Source organism: Heterodontus francisci, chromosome 3, assembly GCF_036365525.1.
Source record: "Heterodontus francisci isolate sHetFra1 chromosome 3, sHetFra1.hap1, whole genome shotgun sequence".
Classification (NCBI taxonomy): domain Eukaryota; kingdom Metazoa; phylum Chordata; class Chondrichthyes; order Heterodontiformes; family Heterodontidae; genus Heterodontus; species Heterodontus francisci.
Window position 1 is genome coordinate 65377300 of NC_090373.1, and position 18918 is coordinate 65396217.

At 43.5% G+C, this 18918-nt stretch overlaps 1 protein-coding gene across 1 annotated transcript in view; it reads right to left on the minus strand.

Moving 5' to 3' along the window:
- Window positions 1–18918, minus strand: part of nbas (NBAS subunit of NRZ tethering complex) — a 308007-nt gene that overhangs the window by 164488 nt on the left and 124601 nt on the right. The window contains exons 28-29 of the mRNA XM_068028531.1: window positions 13780–13902; window positions 11279–11381 (exon numbers count right to left, since the gene is read on the minus strand). Of these exons, the coding sequence (XP_067884632.1) occupies window positions 11279–11381; window positions 13780–13902 (226 nt within the window). The remainder of the gene's footprint in view (window positions 1–11278; window positions 11382–13779; window positions 13903–18918) is intronic.

The window sequence follows — 18918 nt, forward strand, 5'->3', positions numbered from 1 at the left end:
AGCAGGTGTGGAAAGAGATGCAGTGGTTTTTGTCAAGATTCATCCCAAGCAGCTCTGTAACACAGGAGTCTGTGCTCTACGGGCTGTTCCCAGGGACGCACACCGAGATAAACATCAACTGCTGCTGGAGGACTATCAATTCGGTGAAAGACGCCCTTTGGTCTGCCCGAAACTTGCTGGTCTTCCAGCGCAAAGAGTTGTCCACCACCGAATGTTGCAGACTGGCACATTCCAAGGTCCAGGACTACGTGCTGAGGGACGCACTAAAGCTTGGGACAGCCACAGCAAAGGCTCAATGGGTAAAGACCACAGTGTAAGGTCCCCCCCACCAAGCTGAACTGAGGGGCTGGATTCATGGGAAACCCCTTGAACTGTATCGGGAAAATTTTGTGTGCTGTAAATGTAAAAATGTATATGGCATGACAATGAAATGGAAGGGTTGTGAGGCAACTCATAATTGTATAGAAGGAAACTGATCACCTTTGCACTGTTTGTATTTTTTGACTTGATGCTGTTTGAAACTGTTTGGCAATGTAATTTTTTCAGATTTTTATGAATAAAGTATATTTTAGAAATAAAAAAAAATATTTGTTCTCACATGGAATTTATAATATAGAAAAGGCTATTCAGCTTAACTTGTTTGTGATGCCGTTTATGCTGCACTCAAGCCTCCTCTTACCCTACTTAAACTAACACCATTTACACATCTTTTAATTCCCTTTCCCTCAAGTGCTCATCTAACTTCCCCATAAAGACATCTATGCTAATTGCCTCAACAACACTTTCAAGTCGTGGGGGGTGGGGGGGTTGGAGATGGGGTGGTAGTTTTCAGGGGCAGCCGGGTTATGAGTTGAATTTTTGAGATGTACGATGACAGCAGATTTTAAGGAAAGAGGAACAGCACCTGAAGAGAGAGAACTGTTAACAATATCAGCTAACATGGGGAAGTTGGGTGATCAGCAATTTAGTAGAAATAGGATTGAGGGAACAATGGTGGGGCTCATGGATAAACTGAGCTCAAAGAGGACATGAGGGGGAGATAAGAGAAACTAGATCCCAGATCCCTTTGCTCCTAGAAACAGAAAATAGGAGCAGGAGTAGGCCATTCGACCCTGCTCCGCCATTCATTATGATCATGGCTGATCATCCAACTCAGGAGCCTGTTCCCGCTTTCGCCCCATACCCTTTGATCCCTTTAGACCCTCGAGCTATATCTAACTCCTTCTTGAAAACATACAATGTTTTGGCCTCAACTGCTTTTTGTGGTAGCGAATTCCACAGGCTCACCACTCTTTGAGGGAAGAAATTTCTCCTCTATCAGTCCTGAAAGGTTTACCCTGTATCCTTAGACTATGACCCCTGGTTCTGGACTCCTGCACCATCGGGAACATCCTTCCTGCATCTACCCTGTCAAGTCCTGTTCGAATTTTATAGGTTTCTATGAGATCCCCCCCACACTCTTCTGAACCCCAGCGAATAAAATCCTAACTGACTCAATCTCTCCTCATACGTCAGTCCCACCATCCCAGGAATCAGTCTGGTAAACCTTCACTGCACTCCCTCTATAGCAAGAACATCCTTCCGCAGATAAGGAGACCAAAACTGCACACAATATTCCAGGTGTGGCCTCACCAAGGCCCTGTATAATTGCAGCAAGACATCCCTGCTCCTGTACTCGAATCCTCTCACTATGAAGGCCAACATACCATTTGTCTTTACCGCCTGTTGCACCTGCATGCTTACCTTCAGCGACTGGTGTACGAGAACACTCAAGTCTCGCTGCATTTTCCCCTCTCTCAGTTTATAGCCGTTCAGATAATAATCTGCCTTCCTGCTTTTGCTACCAAAGTGGATAACCTCACATTTATCCACATTATACTGCACCTGCCATGCATTAGCCCACTCACTCAACTTGTCCAAATCACCCTGAAGCCTCTCTGCATCCTCCTCACAACTCACCCTCCCACCCAGTTTTGTGCCATCTGCAAATTTGGAGATATTACATTTAGTTCCCTCATTTAATCATTAATGTATTTTGTGACTAGCTGGGGTCCTAGCACCGATCCCTGCAGTACCCCACTAGTCACTGCCTGCCATTCGGAAAAAGACCCATTTATCCCTCCTCTTTGTTTCCTGTCCGCCAACTAATTTTCTATCCATCGCAATACACGACCCCAGTCCCATGCGCTTTAATTTTACACTCTAATCTCTTATGTGGGACTTTGTCGAAAGCCTTCTGAAAGTCAAAATAAACCACATCCACTGGCTCCCCCTCATCTAGTAGAGTTCTATTAGTTACATCCTCGAAGAATTCTATTAGATTTGTCAAGCATGAATTCCCTTTTGTAAATCCATGCTGACTCTGCCCGATTCTACCACTGTTCTCTAAATGCTCTGCTATAAAATTCTTGATAATGGGCCCTAGAATTTTCCCCACTACCGACGTCAGGCTGACTGGTCTATAATTCCCTGCTTTCTCTCTACCTCCCTTTTTAAATAGTGAGGTTACATTAGCTACACTCCAATCTGTAGGAACTGTTCCAGAGTCTATAGAATCTTGGAAAATGACCACCAATGCATCCACTATTTCTAGGGTCACTTCCTTAAGTACTCTGGGATGCATACCATCGGGCCATGCGGATTTATTGGCCTTCAATCCCAATTTCCCCAACACCATTTCTCTACTAATATTGATTTCCTTCAGTTCCTCTCTCTCACTAAGCCCTGTGTTCCCCAACATTTCTGGTATGATATTTGTGTCCTCCTTTGTGAAGACAAGAACCAAAGTATGCATTTAGTTGGTCAGCCATTTCTTTGTTCCCCATAATAAATTCTCCTGTTTCTGACTGTAAGGGACCTACATTTGTCTTCAACAATCTGTTTCTCTTCACATACCTATAAAAACTTTTACAGTCAGTTTTTATGTTCCCCGCAAGCTTGCTCTCGTACTCCATTTTCCCCTTCTTAATCAATCCCTTGGTCCTCCTTTGCTGAATTCTAAACTGCTCCCAATCCTCAGGTCTGTTATTTATCCTCGCAAATTTATATGCCTCTTTCTTGGATCTAATGCTATCTCTAATTTCCCTTTGTAAGCCATGGTTTGGCTACCTTTCCCGTTTTACTTTTCTTCAACTCCATTTACAGTCTTATTTTACAAGGAGTATGCGGCCTCCTTATTCCACCTACCAAAATGCACCACCTCACAGTTACCTACATTGAAATTAATTTACCATTTACACGCCCATTCTTAAAGTTTCTCAATGTCTTCTTGTATTCTGTCGCTCTCCTTTTCAGTATTAATTATATCCCCCCAATTTAGCTGGGGCAAGCTGCCGGTGGGTGGCAGATAGCCAGAACAACCTCCAGATATGGAGGCTAGCTGCGAAATAAGTAGGACTTCACCTGACAAGTAAGCAATCACGGACTGCAGAGGCAGGGGTTTCCTTGCCCATATCTGACCCGATGCCACGATAGAAACAGAGAAACATAGGAAAATAGGAGCAAGAGCAGGCTATTCGTCCCTTCAAGCCTGCTCCGCCATTCAATGCGATCATGGCTGCTCATCCAAACTCAGTACCCTGTTCCCACTTTCTCCCTTTATCCCTTGAGCCCATTAGCCCTAAGAACCATATCTAACTCTTGTACTAGGATTTGTACTCAAGTCTCCAGATTATTAGTCTTGCCTTCCAGATTACTGGTCCAGTAACATAACTACTATGCTACCGTTTATTGTCTACATACTGAGTGTACGCCTTTTTTTTTCATTTTAATTTTGCCCTCATTATTCATTACCAGCCAGTTGTTTTTGTTTTTTAGCAGAATATATTTTTCCCGAACTCTATTGATCATCGTTTAAAATATTTCCCACGTCTGTTCTATCGCTGTCAATTGGTTTTCCAGTTTATCTTCCCTCGTATCTTGCGTCCCTGGTGCTGGGTCAAGGATGTCTTAGAGCGGTTACAGGACATTCTGAAGGGGGAGGGTGAACAGCCAGTGGTCGTGGTACACATTGGAACAAACAACATAAGTGAAAAAAAAAGGATGAGGTCCTAGAAGTAGAATATAGGGAGCTAGGAAGTAAATTGAAACGCAGGACCTCAAAGGTAGTGATCTCCGGAATACTACCAGTGCCACGGGCCAGTCAGAGTAGAAATAGCAAGATAGATCGGATAAATATGTGGCTGAAGTGATGGTGTGAGGGGGAGGGTTTTAGATTCCTGGGACTTTGGGACTGGTCCTGGGGGAGGTGGGCCAGTACAAACTGGACGGGTTACACCTGGGCAGGACCCGGACTGATGTCCCAGGGGGAGTATTAGCTAGAGTGGTTGGGGAGGGTTTAAATGAAAATGGCAGGGGGATGGGAACCTTTGCCAGGAGTCAGAGGAGGGGGGGATCAAAGACAAGAACAAAAGACAGTAAGGGGAATAAGAAAAGTGATAGGCAGAGAAATCAAGGGCCAGAATCATATGGGGCCACAGTGAAAAATAGTGGGAAGGGGACAAGTAAAGTTAAAAAGACACGAGAGTGGTCCTAAAGGAAAAGTGCTAAATTGGGGGAAGGCCAACTATACCAAAATTCAGGAGGAGCTGGGGAATGTAGATTGGGAGCAGCTGTTTGAAGATAAATCCACATTTGATATGTGGGAGGCTCTTAAAAAGAGGTTGATTAGTGTGCAGGAGAGACATGTTCCTGCGAAAATGAGGGATAGAAATGGCAAGATTAGGGAACCCTGGATGACAGGTGAAATTGTGAGACTAGCTAAGAGGAAAAAGGAAGCATACATAAGGTCTAGGCGGCTGAAGAAAGACGAAGCTTTGGAAGAATATCGGGAATGTAGGACCAATCTGAAACGAGGAATTAAGAGGGCTAAAAGGGGTCATGAAATATCTTTAGCAAACAGGGTTAAGGAAAATCCCAAAGCCTTTTATTCATATATAAGGAGCAAGAGGGTAACTAGAGAAAGGATTGGCCCACTCAAGGACAAAGGAGGAAAATTATGCGTGGAGTCAGAGAAAATGGGTGAGATTCTAAACGAGTACTTTGCATCGGTATTCACTGGAGGAGAGGGACATGACGGATGTTGAGGTTAGGGATAGATGTTTGATTACTCTAGGTCAAGTCGGCATAAGGAGGGAGGAAGTGTTGGGTATTCTAAAAGGCATTAAGGTGGACAAGTCCCCAGGTCCGGATGGGATCTATCCCAGGTTACTGAGGGAAGCGAGAGAGGAAATAGCTGGGGCCTTAACAGATATCTTTGCAGCATCCTTAAACACGGGTGAGGTCCCGGAGGACTGCTAATGTTGTCCCCTTGTTTAAGAAGGGTAGCAGTGATAATCCAGGTAATTATAGACCGGTGAGCCTGACATCAGTGGTAGGGAAGCTGCTGGAGAAGATACTGAGGGATAGGATCTATTCCCATTTGGAAGAAAATGGGCTTATCAGTGATAGGCAACATGGTTTTGTGCAGGGAAGGTCATGTCTTACCAACTTAATAGAATTCTTTGAGGAAGTGACAAAGTTGATTGATGAGGGAAGGGCTGTAGATGTCATATACATGGACTTCAGTAAGGCGTTTGATAAGGTTCCCCATGGTAGGTTGATGGAGAAAGTGAAGTCGCATGGGGTCCAGGGTGTACTAGCTAGATGGATAAAGAACTGGCTGGGCAACAGGAGACCGAGAGTAGCAGTGGAAGGGAGTTTCTCAAAATGGAGACGTGTGACCAGTGGTGTTCCACAGGGGTCCGTGCTGGGACCACTGTTGTTTGTGATATACATAAATGATTTGGAGGAAAGTATAGGTGGTCTGATTAGCAAGTTTGCAGACGACACTAAGATTGGTGGAGTAGCAGATAGTGAAGGGGACTGTCAGAGAATACAGCAGAATATAGATAGATTGGAGAGTTGGGCAGAGAAATGGCAGATGGAGTTCAATCAGGGCAAATGCGAGGTGATGCATTTTGGAAGATCCAATTCAAGAGTGAACTATACAATAAATGGAAAAGTCCTGGGGAAAACTGATGTACAGACAGATTTGGGTGTTCAGGTCCATTGTTCCCTGAAGGTGGCAACACAGGTCAATAGAGTGGTCAAGAAGGCATACGGCATGCTTTCCTTCATCGGACGGGGTATTGAGTACAAGAGTTGGCAGGTCATGTTACAGTTGTATAAGACTTTGGTTCGGCCACATTTGGAATACTGTGTGCAGTTCTGGTCGCCACATTACCAAAGTGTGTAGATGCTTTGGAGAGGGTGCAGAGCAGGCTCACCAGGATGTTGCCTGGTATGGAGGGCGCGAGCTATGAAGAGAGGTTGAGTAGATTAGGATTATTTTCATTAGAAAGACGGAGGTTGAGGGGGGACCCGATTGAGGTGTACATAATCATGAGAGGTATAGACAGGGTGGATAGCAAGAAGCTTTTTCCCCAGAGTGGGGGATTCAATTACTAGGGGTCACGAGTTCAAAGTGAGAGGGGAAAAGTTTAGGGGGGATATGCGTGGAAAGTTCTTTATGCAGAGGGTGGTGGGTGCCTGGAACGCGTTGCCAGCGGAGGTGGTAGACGCGGGCACGATAGCGTCTTTTAAGATGTATCTAGACAGATACATGAATGGGCAGGAAGCAAAGAGATACAGACCCTTAGAAAATAGGCGACACGTTTAGATAGAGGATCTGGATCGGCGCAGGCTTGGAGGGCCGAAGGGCCTGTTCCTGTGCTGTAATTTTCTTTGTTCTATCCAGGGATATTCAATATTTAGGAAGGACAGACAAAAAGCAAAAGGCAGTGGAGTTGCATTGCTAGTTAAAGAGGAATTAAATACAGGAGTGAGGAACGATATTAGCTCTGACGATGTGGAACCTGTATGGGTAGAGCTGAGAAACACTAAGGGGCAAAAATCGTTAGTGGGGGCTGTATTTCGACCCCGAAACTGTAGTGGTGATGTTGGAAATGGCATTAAACAGGAAATTAGAGATGCATGCAATAAAGGAACATCTGTAATTATGGGTGACTGCATATAGATTGGACAAATCAAATTAGTCACAATACAGTAGAGGAGGAATTCTTGGAGTGTATACGGGATGGTTTTCTGGACCAATACGTTGAGGAACCAACTAGAGAACAGGCCATCCTAAACTGGGAATTGTGTAATGAGAGAGGAATAATTGACAATCTAGTGGTGCGAGACCCCTTGGGGATGAGCGACCATAATATGATAGAATTCTTCATCAAGATGGAAAGTGACGTAGTTGATTCTGAGACTAGGCTCCTGAATCTCAGTAAAGGAAATTACGAAGGTATGAGGCGCGAGTTGGCCATGACAGATTGGGAAACGTTACTTAAAGGGATGACGGTGGATAGGTAATGGCAAACATTTAAAGAGCGCATGAATGAACTGCAACAATTGTTTATCCCTGTCTGGCGCAAAAGTAAAAGGAGAAGGTAGCCAAACCATGGCTTACAAGGGAAATTAGAGACAGCATTAGACCCAAGGACGAGACATCTAAATCTGCCAGAAAAAAAACAGACCTGAGGATTGGGAGCAGTTTAGAATTCAGCAAAGGAGGACCAAGGGATTGATTAAGAAGTGGAAAATAGATTACGAGAGCAAGCTTGCGGGGAACATAAAAACTGACTGTAAAAGTTTTTATAGGTATGTGAAGAGAAACAGATTGTTGAAGACAAATGTAGGTCCCTTACAGTCAGAAACAGGGGAATTTATTATGGGGAACAAAGAAATGGCTGACCAACTAAATGCATACTTTGGTTCTTGTCTTCACAAAGGAGGACACAAATATCATACCAGAAATGTTGGGGAACACAGGGCTTAGTGATAGAGAGGAACTGGAGGAAATCAGTATCAGTAGAGAAATGGTGTTGGGGAAATTGATGGGATTGAAGGCCAATAAATCCCCAGGGCCTGATGGTATGCATCCTAGAGTACTTAAGGAAGTGGCCCTGGAAATAGTGGATGCATTGGTGGTCATCTTCCAAGGTTCTATAGACTCTGGAACAGTTCCTACAGATTGGAGGGTAGCTAATGTAACCCCACTATTTAAAAAGGGAGGTAAAGAGAAAGCAGGGAATTACAGACCAGTCAGCCTGACGTCGGTAGTGGGGAAAATTCTAGAGTCTGTTATCAAAGATTTTATAGCAGAGCACTTGGAGAACAGTGGTAGAATCGGGCAGAGTCAGCATGGAAGGGAAATCATGCTTGACAAATCTAATAGAATTCTTCGAGGATGTATCTAGTAGAGTTGATGAGGGGGAGCCAGTGGATGTGGTTTATTTGGACTTTCAGAAGGCTTTCGACAAAGTCCCACATAAGAGATTAGCGTGTAAAATCAAAGCGCATGGGGTTGGGGGCGGTGTATTGCGATGGATAGAAAATTGGTTGGCAGACAGGAAACAAAGAGTAGGGATAAATGGGTCTTCTTCCGAATAGCAGGCAGTGACTAGTGGGGTACCGCAGGGATCGGTGCTAGGATGCCAGCTATTCACAATATATATTAATGATTTAGATGAGGGAGCTAAATGTAATATCTCCAAATTTGCAGATGACACAAAACTGAGTAGGAGGGTGAGTTGTGAGGAGGATGCAGAGAGGCTTCAGGGTGATTTGGACAAGTTGAGTGCGCGGGATAATGCATGGCAGATGCACTATAAATGTGGATAAATGTGAGGTTATCCACTTTGGTAGCAACAACAGGAAAGCAGATTATCTGAACGGCTGTAAACTGATAGAGGGGAATACGTAGCGAGACCTGGCTGTTCTCGTACACCAGTCATTGAAGGTAAGCATGCAGGTGCAACAGGCGGTAAAAAAGACAAATGGTATGTTGGCCTTCATAGTGAGAGGCTTTGAGTACAGGAGCAGGGATGTCTTGCTGCAATTATACAGGGCCTTGGTGAGGCCACATCTGGAATATTGTGTGCAGTTTTGGTCTCCTTATCTGAGGAAGGATGTTCTTGCTATAGAGGGACTGCAACGAAGGATTACCAGACTGATTCCTAGGATGGCAGGACTGATGTAGGAGGAGAGATTGAGTCGGTTAGGATTATATTCGCTGGAGTTCAGAAGAGTGAGGGGGATCTCATAGAAACCTATAAAATTCTAACAGGACTTGACAGGGTAGGTGCAGGAAGGATGTTCCCAATGGTGGGGGAGTCCAGAACCAGGGGTCATAGTCTAAGGATAGGGGGTAAACCTTTCAGGACAGAGGTGAGGAGAAATTTCTTCCCCCAGAGAATGGTGAGCCTGTGGAATTCGCTACCACAGAAAGCAGTTGAGGCCAAAACATTGTATGCTTTCAAGAAGGAGTTAGATATAGCTCTTGGGTCTAAAGGGATCAAAGGGTATGGGGCGAAAGCAGGAACAGGCTACTGAGTTGGATGATCAGCCATGATCATAATGAATGGTGGAGCAGGCTCGACGGGCCGAATGGCCTACTCCAGCTCCTCTTTTCTATGTTTCTATGTTCCATTCTGATTCCCTCAAAATTAGCTTTTTTGTGATTGACTATTTTGGTCTTTCTCTCCCTCAATTATTTTAAGCCTTTTCTATTTCATTGTAAATGTAGTTCCTTTTCCAGTTTAATGTTTACAAGGGAACCAATGTATTAGTAGATTAAATGTAACTGTTGCATCCTTTCAAAGTAAATGTTTTGCATTTGTGCTAACACTACTTGAAACTATGTACCTCAAAAGTATCTTCTGAATTACAACATGACTTTCTATAGCACAGAATCTTTTCAGACTATGTATTGCATGTATTTGTTTGATCAATGAAACATGTATTTGTTTGATCAATGAAACATTTCAAAAAAAGTTGCCATTCTTCAGTAGGGACAAGTAGCTGCATAAAGGCACATTAATTTACTTACCTTCAGTATGACTATGTTCATTCTTTGAATGGAACCAATCATTCACATACAAATGAACATATCATTTAAAACCACAGAATTCATAAAGGTGATTTTAATTCTCATGATTAGGAATTTTAATTCTGATGATTTCTCCCAGCCACCAATGTATATAAGGTTATTCCATTCACACCTTAATTTATTTTCTTTCAAAAACAAGCTGCATTGAAACCAACTTATTGTTCTGAAGTCTTTATGTACACAAACACAAAGATAGGTGGAGCACAGGAATGAGGAATACTATGCCAATAGGGTACACGGTATTGCTTTAATAACAATAATCTGTTCATTTTTCTGTCAATTAACATCCTCTGCACTAACACTTTGTCTTTCAGCACACCTTTAACATACCATTTGCCTTTGCTCCATGACCTTTGGTGGTCAGTTACTTTCTGTGACCCTCTGTCCTATCAACGCCTTCCCTTTTGTTATCTCTTGCCCCACACCCGCTTTCTTTGCTTAAAACCTATTACATTTCTAACATTTGCCATTTCTGATGAAGGGTCACTGACCTGAAATGTTAACTCTGCTTCTCTCTCCACAGATGCTGCCAGACCTGCTGAGTATTTCCAGCATTTCTTGTTTTTATTTCAGATTTCCAGCATCTGCAGTATTTTGCTTTTATTTATTCCATGGTATTGCTTTATTCAGCCAACTAATTATTTTATTGCAATTCAATTTGGATGCATAAATTAATAGGTTGTTATCTGAACAGATACCACCATTAAAGAATTTGGCACCAAATAGTTGCCATGTGGCCATATGGTCCTCCTTAAAATCTCACTGACTAAAACGCAATGTTCTGGTATCACATCACTTCCTCTGAAGGAAGCACCAACAGAGCATGAATTGGTGCAGAGAGAAAAGAAGCAATCACAAAAGAATAGCTAAGTTCCATTGTTCAAAAGGGAAAAGGAAATTTAATAACATTCAAAAAAATGATGAAAATATACAAAGTTTGCAAATAAACATGATCTTTCTTAGTTAACCCCCACATATCAATAAATAATTTCCAAGGTAAAAGCCCACCTGACAAGCGACATTCACATCCCAAGAACGCATAAATGAAAAAGTGGGAGCACGTGATGGGTTAAGTCAATAGAATGGTACCCTGCCTGATTTCCATCACCCTGCTCCAGATACACCTGAAATCAGGTGGAATGGAAGTGGAAGATCCTGTCTGTAAAGTTTAAGTATAAATTCAAATTGAGATTTAAAATTTACATCACTTAATTATAAAGATTTGCACTGAAAACTCTCGCCATCTTCAGAATTTTTTTTTATATGTAAAGCTAACTTTTAAACAAGTCGTAATCGTTTCCAGATCCTGACTGAGAAGTATCTATGACTGGAGTGCTTTACCTCATAGCAGATATTGAAGTTCAGGCACTTGTAAACTGTCCTTTGCATTTCCAATAGGTCTTGCAGCAAGCCTCGCCACTCACTCTCACTTACAGGTGGGTTCCTGGGTACACAATGCAAGAGTTTAAAATTACAATGTCCTTTTTTAAGAAGGTTAATTACTGATCATAAGGAGAAAGGATCACTGGCCACATTCCCTCCTCTTTGTGACTACCTTGGGCACAAAGTTGTCCAGGTCATAACCGAACCTCAGCTCAAATAAAACACTGCCACTTCCCCTTTGTATTATAGTGAACTGTAATATTCCAGTGATCATGTGGTACAGATGAGCATTGAACTTTGTTATGCAGCTCAGTGGGACTGCTCCCAAATGGTTGCACGCTTAGCTATCCAATCGTAGCCAGAGCATCTTTGGCGTTTGCTTCTCTTCCATACCCGGACTATTACTTATGGAATCCCTCTCAGTTTCCTTGTTTACATATTGTTGCTTGGCAATATCATCTGAAGATGAGGAATCAGTTTCCACATATATGCTGGCAACACCACTCTACCTCTTCCCCACTGACACTGTGTTGTCAGACCGCTTTCTCAACACCCAGTCTTGCATGAGCTGCAATTTCCTCCAAATGAATATTTGGAGGATCAAGCCATTGTATTCATCCCCGGCATGAACTTCGCACCTTGCCACCAATTCCATCCATCTCCCCAGCCACAATCTTTGGTTCTGCTGGACTTTTCACAGCCTTGGTGTCTTATTCAATCCCACGCCATCACCGCTCCATCATAAAGACTGCCTACTTCCACCTACATAACATCCCCACCCCTGCCTCTGCCCATCTGTTGTTGAAACACTAATTTGTGCTTTTGTCACCGTCAGATTCAACCACTCAAATGATCTCCTGGCCGGCCTCCCATCATCCAGCCTCCATAGGTTTCAACTCATCTAAAACGCTATTGCCGAATTATATCCTGCACCAAGTCCTATTCATCCATGCCTTTCCTGACCTGTAAATCTACATGGGTAGAGTTTCTGTATGCCAGTTACATCAGAACATAAGATATAGGAGTAGGCCATTTGGCCCCTCGAGCCTGCTCCACCATTCAATAAGATCATGGCTGATCTGATTGTGGCTTTACCTCTACTTTGCTGCTTGCCTGCTATACAGCATGCTATCTCCCGACTGGGACATAGCACACTTACCCAAGTACAGAGGCACAGCTTAACCAAGAGTCAAGACTTAGGGGCCTCCAAGGACTGGATTCTGTCATTCCATCGCGGGACGCAGCAACGGCCGTGGAAGTGGGTGTAGTCATCACATGTGGTGCCTGCGTCCGGCAGACCGCAATCACATGGCGGCCGGCCACTTAACATATTGGAGGCGCAAGGCCCATACTATTGAAGAAGGGGAGCGGGCTCTGAGGTGCTGATGGCAGAGTCAGATGACTGCAGCACAGGTGCTAGCACCAAAGTATTGCCAGCCCTGCTTGTACTGCTACCTTTCAGTTAGGCAGTGAACCTGGAGTGCTACTGGATCCCTCTGCTGTTGTTTCTAAATCCTGGAACCCAGGGACCATGTTGCTGTTGGCCCCCCTGCAACACCATTGCTGTTGTTGTTGCTGCAGTTGGAATTCCTTGCACCCCTACAGCACTGCTGCTGACTGCATGGACGGAGCAAGAGCAACCTGTGACTATGTCTGAGACAAGATACCAGGTGGCCCCATGGTTTAGTGATGCCTCCCTGGAGATTCTCCTCCGGGCTGAAAGGGAAAGGCAGGAGTACTTCTTTCCAAGGAATGGCAAGAAGAGATCCTCCCAACTGACCAAGCAAGCCTGGATGGAGATTACAGAGGAGGTCAATTACAGAGGAGGTCAACAACTGTGGGGTCACCCCCCCACCTACACCCCAAGAACCAGTAAACTTCAAGTTGACTCTCCAATAAATTAGACATGATTTGCAGAGTTATATGGAGTGAGTGGGAAAAATTCCAAGTCCCACTGATCTACTCCTCAAGATCAATTATTGAGCCGGGCTAGCTGGTCAATCAACAATACTGTGATCTGCTGTGGACCTAACTGTCTCAATTATAGGTTTATAGTGTCTTTCACACAGAGATGACTTGATTACAATCTTCAAACAGCCAGGTCATCTTGGAGCCTACTCCACGCAAGGCAGCCTTGCTCATCTCCCTCAAAAGGAGGATAGTCACTTGTTGGACAATTTGGTGTTTCATAGTTTTCTCTCGCTCACTGCTTCTATGATCGTTTACTTATGGAAAATCTGAGATTTGCTTAGTCATCCCCATCACCCAACTCTAAAGAGAAAGTGAGAGACGCATTACCAATACATTCTAGGAAAGTTTTCATATTGCAAGCTTACACCTTCTCCAGAATATTGGCTTCTAACCCTTCAGTTAATTTGGTGAAGGTAAAAGGAGGATAAATGCTTCTTGAAACTCATTTCTGAATTACCTTATTAGAATGCAATTTCATATATACTTACTTGCGCCCAACATGCCTGGTTAGCCGCACCATAAGCAGACGGACCTCCTCTGGGCTTGACTGTGTGCTCTTTACAAATGAGATTGGTTTCTGCAGACCATGCTTTTCCAAAATTTCTGCCACACTAAAGTAAACAATTACAAATAATCAGTTAAAAAAAATTCAACTTAAAAGGTAGCTTTCGCCAGAGGTATTGCTCATGGACCACAGAGCAGAGATAAAGGAGAGAGGAGGATGAAAAATTTGAAAGAGGAAATGTGAGCAGTAGGCATGGACCAAGGCTCAATGAGAATAGGGGCTAAAAGAGGCGCACTTAGGATGAGGCAGGGTGGAGTGAGGATTTCTTGGGAGCATGGAACCTAAGAACAGATATGGGCCAGGCAGTGTAGTGGGCCAGAGGCAGGTGATGCAACAAGTGAACCACAGGTAGATTGTATAGCAGAGAACAATATGGCTGTATTATACATTTCTTTGGAATTGATTTGTGACCATTTGCCTATGCAACTATGTTATCGGTTAACATTGATCTACCACTAATGTTGCAAGGGTTTTACAACTAGATTCGACAATCATACATCAGATACAAATTTTAACAGATTTTGAAAATCTTAATAGCAGATAGTATTTGTAATTACTTTGCAAAATTTCTATGCTACAATTTGAGGGGTGCATAGCAAACAAACATGCCACAGTAAAATGTTTTTACTTAAAATAAAATTATAATAATGGTATTAATAGGGGAAATAATGTATAATATCTCACTGCAGAGGATGAACATGGGCTTTGTATATTTTAGAGGGAAGCCAAAAGTTAAACTCCTATTAGCAAAAAAGAGCACTTTATGTTGATAAATCATATATTATAATTGTGAGAAACAGATCAGATCTAAACTCTGCAGTCCTGCCACATCCAGTCATGAATGGTGGTGGACAATTAAACAACTAACTGGAGGAGACGGCTCCACAAATATCCCCATCATCAATGATGGGGAAGCTCAGCACATTAATGCAAAAGAAAAGGGTGAAGCATTGGTGACCATCTTCAGCCAGAAGTGCCGAGTGGATGATCCCCAGTGGCAGCAGTGTGTACCAACTACAAGATGCACTGCTGCAATGCACCAAGGCTCCTTGGCACCTTCCAAACCCACGCCTTTTACCACGTAGAAGGACAAGAGCAGCAGATGCATGGGAACATCACCACCTGCAAGTTTCCCTCCAAGCTACGCATATATTACATCCCCCATAGCTTACTAAAGGTGAAAACTGACAGAAATTGATGACTCAATTATTCTTTCCTCAGGAAGAAACTAGGGGAAGCTCAAATTTAATACACTTGAAGAACATTCATTGTCCAATGTCACAATACAGAGAAGTACACACTAAGCATTTTTGCTGAAAGTTACCTCACTGGTCAGTAGTGTGCAATGGACCCGATAAAAATGATTTTTTAAAAATTCAATCATGGGATATGGACGTTGCTGTCTCTGCCAGCATTTATTGCCTATCCCTAATTGCCCATGAGAAAGTGGTGGTGAGCTGCCTTCTTGAACTGTGCAGCCCTTGGGGTGTAGGTACACCAACAGTGCTGTTCCAGGAGTTTGACCCAACGGCAGTGAAGGAACAGCGATATAGTTCCAAGTCAGGATGGTGTGTGGCTTGGAGGGGAATTTGCAGGTGGTGGTGTTCCCATGCATCTGCTGCCCTTGTCTTTCTAGGTGGTAGAGGTCGCGGGTTTGGAAGATGCTGTCAAAGGAGCCATGGTGAGTTGCTGCAGTGCATTTTGCATATGGTACACGCTGCTGCCACTGTGCATTGGTGGTGGAGGGGGTGAATGTTGAAGGTGGTAAATAGAGTGCCAATCAAGCGGGCTGCTTTGACCTGGATGGTGTTGTGCTTCTTGAGTGTTGTTGGAGCTGCATCCATCCAGGTAAGTGGACAGTATTCCATCACATTCCTGATTTGTGCCTTGTAGATGGTGGACTGGCTTTGGGGAGTCAGGAGGTGAGTTACTTGCCGCAGAACTCCCAGCTCTGACCTGCTCTTGTAGCCACAGCATTTATGTGACTGGTCCAAGTGCAGTTTCTGGTCAATGATGACCCTCAGGATGTTGATAATGGGGGATTCAGTGATGATAATGCCATTGAACATCAAGGGGAGATGGTTACATTCTCTCTTGTTTGAGATGGTCTTTGCCTGGCACTTGTGTGGTGTGAATGTTACTTGCCACTTATCAGCCTAAGCCTGGATGTTGACCAGGTCTTGCTGCATGTGGACACAGGCTGCTTCAGTACCTGAGGAGTTGCAAATGGTGCCAAACAATGTGCAATCATATAACAGAATCATTGGTGTAGGAGGCCGCCATTTGGCCCATCGTGTCTACACCAGCTCCGCGAAAGAGCAATTCCCTCAGTTCCATTTTCCTACCTTCTCCCCAAAACCCTACACATTCATCCTTTTCATATAACTGACTAATTTCCTTTTGAATGCTTCAATTGAACTTGCTTCCACCACATTCTCAGGCAGTGCATTCCAGACCTTAACCACTCGCTGCGTGAAAAAATTACATTGCTCGGTGTTGTCTATTTTGCTTCTCTTACCAAATACTTTAAATCTGTGCCCTCTTGTTCTCGATCCTTTCATGAGTGGGAACTGTTTCTCTCTATCTACTCTGTCCAGACCCCTCATGATTTTGAATACCTCCATCAAATCACCTCTCAGCTTTCTGTTCTCCAAGGAAAACAGTCCTAACTATCTTCATAACTGAAATTCTTCATTCCTTGAACCATTCTCGTTAATCTTTTCTGTAATCTCTCCTAAGTGCTCACATCTTTCCTCAAGTGGGGAGCCCAGAAATGAATGCAATACTCACCAGCTGAGGCTGATTCAGTGTCTTACACAAGTTCAACATAACTTCCTTGCTCTTGTACTCTATGCCCCTATTAATAAAGCCCAGGATACTGTATGCTTTATTAACCACTCTCTCAACCTGTTCTGCCACCTTCAATGACATGTGCACATATACACCTAGGTCCCTCTGCTCCTGCGCCCCCTTTAGAATTGTACCCTTTATTCTATATTGTCTCTCCATGTTCTTCCTACCAAAATGAATCACTTCACATTTCTCTGCATTGAACTGCATGTGCTACCTGTCTGCCCATTCCACCAACTTGTCAATGTCATTTTGAAGTTCTACACTATCCTCCTCACTGTTCACAATGCTTCCAAGTTTCGTATAATTTGCAAACTTTGAAATTGTGCCCTGTACACCAAGGTTTAGGTCATTAACATATATCAGGAAAAGCAAGGGTCCAAGCACTGATTCCTGGGGAACTCCACTACAAACCTTCCTCCAGCCTAAAAAACATCCATTAGCCACTACTTTTTGTTTCCTGTCACTCAGCCAATTTCGTATCCATGTTGCTACTGTCCCTTTTATTCTATGAGCTACACGTTTGCTGTGTAGCACTGTATCAAACGCCTTTTGAAAGTCCATGTACACCACATCAACAGCATTGTCCTCATCAACCCTCTCTGTTACCTCCTCATAAAACGCCAGCAAGTTAGTTAAACATGATTTTCCCTTAAGAAATCCATGCTGGCTTTCCTTAATTAACTCTCATTTGTCCATGTGACTACTGATTTTGACCCGAATTATTTTTTCTAGAAGTTTTCCCACCACCGAAGTTAAACTGACTGGCCTGTAGTTGCTGGGCTTATCTTTACACCCTTTTTTGAACATAATTCTTCAGTCTTCCTTAGACTCGGGGGTGGTGCCAGAGGACTGGAGAATTGAAACAATTGAACCGGTTTGCAATTCTCCAGTCCTCTGGCACCACCTTTGAGTCTAAGGAAGACTGCAAAATTATGGCCAGTGCCTCCGCAATTTCCACCCTCACTTCTCTCAGTATCCTTGGATGCATCTCATCTGGTCCTGGTGCTTTATAAGTACAGACCATCCTATCCATTACTTCCTCTTTATTAATTTTAACCCCTTCTACTGTCTGACTTACCTCCTCTTTCAACATTGCCTCCCTTACATCTTCTTCCTTGGTAAAGACAGATGTAAAGTAGTCATTTAATACCACATCTATACCCTCTGCCTCCATGTGCAAATCCCCTTTCTGGTCCCTAATCGGCCCCACTCCTCCTTTACTATTTATATGCCTATAGAAAACTTTGAGATTTCCTTTAATGCTAGCTGCCAGTCTCTTTTCAAGTTCTCTTTGCTTCTCTTATTTGATTTTTCACTTCCCCTCTGGACCTTCTACATTCAGCCTGGTTCTCAATAGTATTTTCTAACTGGCATCTGTCATAAGCACACTTTTTTCTTCTTTATCTTAATCTCTACCTCTTTTGTCATCCAGAGAACTCTGGATTTGTTTGCCCTACTTTTCCCTTTCGAGGGAACAGACCTCGACTGAGCCCAAACTATCTCTTCTTTGAAGGTAGCCCATTGTTCATCGACTGGTTTTCCTATCAGCTTTTGACTCTAATTCCACAACTCCCGCCCCCTCCTTACCCCACTGAAGTTGGCCTTCCCCCAGTTAATTATTGCTCTTTGCCCTTTTCTATAGTCAGCCTAAACCTTGTGATACAATGATCACTATGCCCTAAATGCTCTCCTACTGATACTTGATCCACTTGGCCCACCTTATTCCCAAGAACCAGATCTAGCAGTGCCTCCTTTCTCATTGGACTAGCAACATACTGTTGTAGAACATTTTCCTGAATACACTCTAGGAACTCTTGCCCATCACTATCCTTTACACTATTATCCCAGTCTATGTTTAGATAATTAAAGTCCCCCATTATAACTACCCTATAATTTTTGCACATCTCTGAAGTTTCCATGCAAATTTGTTCCTCCATGTCCTTCCCAATAGCTGGTGGCCTATAGACAACACCGAGCAATGTAACTTTTTCGTTCCTTAGCTCTAGCCAAATTGATTCTGTCCTCGACCCCACTGGGACATCCTTTTTCTCCAGCACTGTAATGCTCTCCTTTATCAATACTGCCACCCCGCCCCCTTTTTCCCTTTCCTATCTTTCCTGAACACCTTATATCCAGGAACATTTCACACCCAGTCTTGCCCTTCTTTGAGCCAGGATAGCCACAACATCATATTTCCACATGGCAAATT